Here is a 5,798-nt window from a genome sequence, read left to right on the forward strand (position 1 = left end):
CCCGCGCCCGGGCCACCGCGCCCCGACGCCCCCGCGGGTAAGGCCGAGGAATGCGCGGGTGGAGAGGGGGGCGGGGGTCCAAGGCGCTGAGGCTCAGGCGCCCCCCTCCTCTGCCCCACCCAGATCCGGCCCCGCTTGCACCCAAGGTGTCGCCGCTGCTTTCAGAGGGGGAGCTTCCAGTGTTCTCGCAGCTCTGAACCCCGCCGCTTTCGGGGTGGCCCATGGGATGTGGGTAGTTTTGTCATTTGGAGGGGGTGCAGGGAAGGGGGTTGGGGGTGGACAATAAAGAAGGCGCCATGAGCCAGCCTGTGCTGTGTTCCCATCCCTCGCCCCTCCAAAGTGCAGTGGGCTGGACCCCAGCAGTCATGGAGCGATCACATCTTGGGAGGACCACCTGGGTCCACAGGTGCAAGCCTCAGCCCACCTGTGTCCTATCTCCCCATCACCCCAATCCTGGGACCCAGGTCCCCACCTCCAGCTGTGGTTGAGGTCCCCAATACCCACTATGGCACTGTTCTCCCTTGTCCAGAAACCAAATGGGATGGGACTTTCCAGTTTTCTTTTAAGAAGTCCCGGCTGGGGCCGGTTGCGGTGGCTCACGCCTGTAATCCCAGCACTTTGGGAGGCCTAGGCGGGTGGATCACGAGGTCAGGAGATCGAGACTATCCTGGCTAACACGTTGGGTTTACAGACATGAAACCCCCTCTCTACTAAAAATACAAAAAAATATTAGCCAGGCATGGCGGCATGCGCCTGTAGTCCCAACTGCTGGGGAGGCTGAGGCAGCAAGATGGTGTGAACGTGGGAGGTGGAGCTTCCAGTGAGCCGAGATCGTGCCACTGCACTCCGGACTGTGCAACACAGCAAGACTCCCTCTCAAAAAAAAAAAAAAAAAAAAAAAAAAAATCCTGGCCGGGCACAGTGGCTCTCGCCTGTAATCCCAGCACTTTGGGAAGCCCGGGCAGGTGGAGCACCTGAGGTCAGGAGTTCAAGACCAGCCTAACTAACATGCTAAAACCCCCGTCTCTGCTAAACACAAAAAATTAGCCAGGTGTGGTGGCGCACACCTATAATCCCAGCTACTTGGGAGGCTGAGGCAGGAGAATCACTTGAACCTGGGAGGTGGGAGTTGCAGTGAGCTGAGACTGTGCTATTGCACTCCAGTCTGGGCAACACGAGTGAAACTCCATCTCAAAAATAAAAAAAAATAATAAAAAGCCCATAACCAGGAGAGGTGACTCATGTCTGCAGTCTCAGTGCTTTAGGAAGCTGAGGCAGGCGGGGCGTCACAGGCCAGGAGTTCAAGACCAGCTTGGGCAACATAGCAAGATCCCATCTCTACCCCCACCCCCCCCAAAAAAATACAAGCTGGGCGTGGTGGCTCACGTCTGTAATCCCAGCACTTTGGGAGGCCGAGGCAGGTGGATCACGAGGTCAGGAGATCGAGACCATCCTGGCTAGCACGGTAAAACCCCATCTCTACTAAAAAATACAAAAAATTAGCTGGGCAGGGTCGCAGGCACCTGTAGTCCCAGCTACTCGGGAGGCTGAGGCAGGGGAATGGAGTGAACACAGGAAGCGGAGCTTGCAGTGAGCCGAGATCGCGCCACTGCACTCCAGCCTGGGCGACAGAGCGAGACTCCCATCTCAAAACAAACAAACAAACAAACAAAAAAATAGCCAGGCGTGGCTGGGCACGGTGGCTCATGCCTCATGCTTGTAATTCTAGCACTTTGGGAGGCCAAGGCGGGTAGATCACTTGAGGTCAGGAGTTTGAGACTAACCTGGCCAACAGGGCAAAATCCCATCTTTACTAAAAATATGAAAATTAGCCGGGCATGGTGGTGGGGACCTGTAATCCCAGCTACCCGAGAGCCTGAGGCAAGAGAATGGCTTGAACCCGGTGGGACGGAGGTTGCAGTGAGTCAAGATCAAGCCCCTGCATTCCAGCTTGGGTGACAGAGCGAAACTCTGTCTAAAAAAAAAAAAAAAATAGCCAGCCGTGGTGGCTACCTGGGAGGCTGAGGCAGGAGGATCACTTGAGCACAGCAGTTCAAGGCCGCGGTGAGCCATCATCACACCATTGCAACCCTGGCCTGGGAGACAAAAAAAAACAGTCCCAGGAGCTCCGGGGACAGGCTGGTCCTGAGAAAGTGCGGGGACTGGCCAGGATGGCCTGAAGACCCCCAGACCCCGAACCCCGTACTGACTCAAGGGGAAGAATTCTTTAGGACTGGGGAGGCCGGCTGGGGGCTCAGGCCTTCATCCTCCTCACTGTCTGCCACACCGGTTTCCACCACGTCCCAGCTCTGAGGAGCAGGGTGGGTCAAGGCCAGCCCTCCGTGGCCTGGACTTTCTCTTCACCCCGGAAGCCAGTGTCCCTCCCGGGTATGGAAGTCTCGGGTGATGTCCACAACCACCCCTTGGAGGCTGGTTTTACCTCCATGATTCCTCTCCCTTCTATCCTCATCTCGCCAGTCCCAGGGTCCCCTAGCCCAACCCCTACTCTCCCCAACCTGCCCTTCCCCCAAGACTGAAAATGGTCTCCTCTTCTTCCTTTTTTGTTTTTGTTTTTGGGAGACAGTCTTGCTCTGTCACCCAGGCTGGAGTGCAGTGGCACGCTCTCGGCTCTCACTGCAACCTCCGGCCTTCTGGATTCAAATGATTCTCCTGCCTCAGCCTCTAAGTAACTGGGATTACAGGCGCCTGCCATCACCCCCGCCTAACTTTTTGTGTTTTTAGTAGCGATGAGGTTTCAACATGTTGGCCAGGCTGGTCTCGAACTCCTGACCTCAGGTGATCCACCCACCTTGGCCTCCCAAAGTGCTGGGATTACAAGTGTGAGCCACCGCACCTGCCAGGGTCTCTTCTGATCATTCCCCTGTCCTGCCCAGCACCCTTCAGTGGCTTCCCACAGCCCTGTCGATGAAGATCCTGTTCTCCCAATAGCCCAGGGACCTCCTTCACCCCAGTCCACCTGTCTCAATCTTATCTCCTCCTCTTTCTCCATTCTCTAAATCCACTTCGGGCTTCCCCCTCACCTCATCCTGGCATCTGCAGCCAACATACTAGTGACCCCTGGACGGGGCCCCCGGACCCCACTCCTCTGGCACTGCCCTCCTACCTTCTCCTTGCCCCCCAACACCTTCCGTGTCGTTTTCCTCAGATTTTTTGTTTGTTTGTTTGTTTTGAGACTGAATCTCGCACTGTCGCCCAGGCTGGAGGGCAGTGGCGCCATCTCGACTCACTGCAACCTCCACCTCCCAGGTTCATGCCATTCTCCTGCCTCACCCTCCTGAGTAGCTGAGATTACAGGTGCCCTCCACCATGCCTGGCTAATTTTTTGTATTTTCAGTAGAGATGGGGTTTCAGCATGTTGGCCAGGCTGGTCTCAAACTCATGATCTCAGCTGATCCACCTGCCTCAGCCTCCCAAAGTGCTGGGATTACAGGTGTGAGTCACCGCACCTATCTTCTTTGGATTTTTCATCCACCACCGTGTCCACCTCAGGCTCTGAGTCAAAGCCATCCAGGTAGACAAGCCAAGGGCCACCTGCCCCACACCTGCTTAGTGCCATGTCACCTCAAAGATGGACAGCTCTGGGCTCCAGAAGCCCATCAGCCACTGCAAGGGGCAGGAGGGGATCCTCAGGCCCTTAGGACCCGTCTGTCTGCCCCACTGCCCACAGCCTCACCAGGGCCCTGAAGACTGCCCTGTCCTTGATGGGGCTGTGATGTGATGGGGCTGCAGCCTCAGCTCACGTGGCTTGGGCTGGGTGTCCACTCTCCCAGCACCCATAGGCCCCAGCTGAGGTGGCTGTCACTCAGGATGGGGTTGGACAGGCCATCAGGAGGCCCCAGGGCTCCAAGGCCCCCTAAGCTCCCCCTTCTCAGCCAGAAGCCTTGAAACCACCACTGTGCGGCCCTGGAAAAGACCCGAGCTCCCTGCCTCCCAATTACCTTGTCCTTAAAAGGGTGTCATGATGACGGGTGAGCCCTTGGGGTGGATGGGAGGATGAGAAGAGGCTGCGGGGAGAGGAGGGGCTTGGGAAATGTCTGCTGAGAACTTCACGTCCCAAGCCCATGGCTGCCTGGGACCCTCTTGACCTGGGGAGGAGGGTGGGACAGGTGAAGGGGCCCATTTTACAGATACATAGAGAAGGTGAGGCTAGGAGGCCTCTAGCCAGCACCAGTTCCAAGTCAGGGTCACTGATTCTGCACCGTCTTGGGAGCTGCGCACAGTTACCAAGGGATGAGAAAACCCTGGCAGCAGGTCCAGAGGACACGCCCCTGTTCCCGCACTCTGGAGGTCTCTAGATCTGGCTGTAGTCCAAGCCTGTCCCCCATCTCCAGAGATAGCGCTGTGTTCTCTGTCCCCCAGGCTCCTAAACCCTCTCCAGGGTCCCGGGGCCAGCAGGAGTCTTCGTCCCCATCAATTTCCTCATTCGGCCACCCCCAGATCTAGGCCACGCTACTTCCCAGTCTGTCACTACCTTTCCAGAGAGACCCAGAGCCTACACCTCCGTCCAGGGACCTCTCCCCTACCTCGTCACCCACGGAGATGGGACAGCCCTTCCTGTGTGTACAGCGGGCCCACGGCTATCACACTGCCCTCTGAACTGACTGCCCAGAGGCCTGGGGAGCTGGGTCACCACCTGGCTTCCGCCGTTCACCCTGTCCACTACAAAAACGACCTCCTACCCTCAAACCGGCTCCCAACCCCCATGCACAGGAACCCAGTCCTCTTGGGCCCCGGCTCCGCCCAGCAGGGGGCGCCCAGGAGTCTCAGACTCCAGGGAACGAAAGCCGGGAGCGCGGTGCGGATAGCAGGCAGGTTGGCTGGAAGCCGCGGGTACGTGCTGAACAGCTCTGAGGCCGTCCAGAGGCCCGTGCACCACCCGGCATTTGTCCAGCCCCAGCTGTCATCTGCAGGTGCCGGTCCGGTTACCCTCACCCCGGGCCGGGAGCAGGGAGGTGGAAAGCGCCCCGCGGTCCTGGGCTCCGCCGCTCACGTGCTCCCCGGGCTCCTCCCCTTGCGCACACTTGTTCCGGTGTCCGAACCCGCAGAGTTCCGGAGCCGCGCCCTAACGAACTCTCACTCCCCCTGGTCCCGGCTCGCTTCTCCGGACCGATAGGGATTCCAGAGCCCTCGGTCCCTATCTGCGGCCGTGCCGCGCGGAACCCTGCCGGGAGCCCCTACGGAGGTGCCAAATACACAAAGGGGAGTTGGTGGGGAGGCGCACCATGACGGACCGCGCCGGGACCTGCGCGTCACCCCCACGGCGCCCCCGTGGTGCCTTGGTGCGCGCGCCCTGTCTGGACCCTCCTAGCTGCGAGAGTGCACGAGCAGTGTGACAGACCCAGGCACCTGGGAATCCATCAGCTGTCATCCAATCCCTTAATTACCTTGATTGAGCACCTACTGTGGCCAAGAATTGCTTGATTTATTTATTTATATTTATTTATTATTTATTTATTTGAGACGGAGTCCCGCCCTGTCACCCAGGCTGGAGTGCAATGGCACAATCTCAGCTCACTGCAACCTCCGCCTCCCGGGTTCAAGCAATTCTCCCGCCTCACCCTCCCAGGTAGCTGGGATTACAGGTGTGCACAAACACGCCCAGATAATTTTTGTATTTTTAGTAGAGACGAGGTTTCACCATGTTGGCCAGTCTGATCTCAAACTCCTGACCTCAGGTGATCCGCCCGCCTGGCCTCCCGAAGTTCTGGGATTACAGGCGTGAGCCACCGGGCCCGGCCACTTGTTCTTTCATTCTTTTTTTTTTTTTTTTTTTTTTT

General features: G+C 57.9%; 2 protein-coding genes across 2 annotated transcripts in view; both read left to right on the forward strand.

Moving 5' to 3' along the window:
* ZNF414 (zinc finger protein 414) overlaps positions 1-606 on the forward strand; it is a 4,235-nt gene extending 3,629 nt beyond the window's left edge. Inside the window, exons 8-9 of the mRNA XM_017879903.1 lie at positions 2-37; positions 124-606. Coding sequence (XP_017735392.1) covers positions 2-37; positions 124-197 — 110 coding nt within the window. The 3' untranslated portion in view covers positions 198-606. The remainder of the gene's footprint in view (position 1; positions 38-123) is intronic.
* A 4,637-nt stretch (positions 607-5,243) lies between these two features.
* PRAM1 (PML-RARA regulated adaptor molecule 1) overlaps positions 5,244-5,798 on the forward strand; it is a 16,484-nt gene continuing 15,929 nt past the window's right edge. The window contains 1 exon segment of the mRNA XM_017880039.1: positions 5,244-5,300. Within this exon segment, the coding sequence (XP_017735528.1) occupies positions 5,244-5,300 (57 nt within the window).

This window comes from Rhinopithecus bieti, unplaced genomic scaffold (genome assembly GCF_001698545.2).
Source record: "Rhinopithecus bieti isolate Rb0 unplaced genomic scaffold, ASM169854v2 scaffold_10589, whole genome shotgun sequence".
Taxonomy (NCBI): Eukaryota; Metazoa; Chordata; class Mammalia; order Primates; family Cercopithecidae; genus Rhinopithecus; species Rhinopithecus bieti.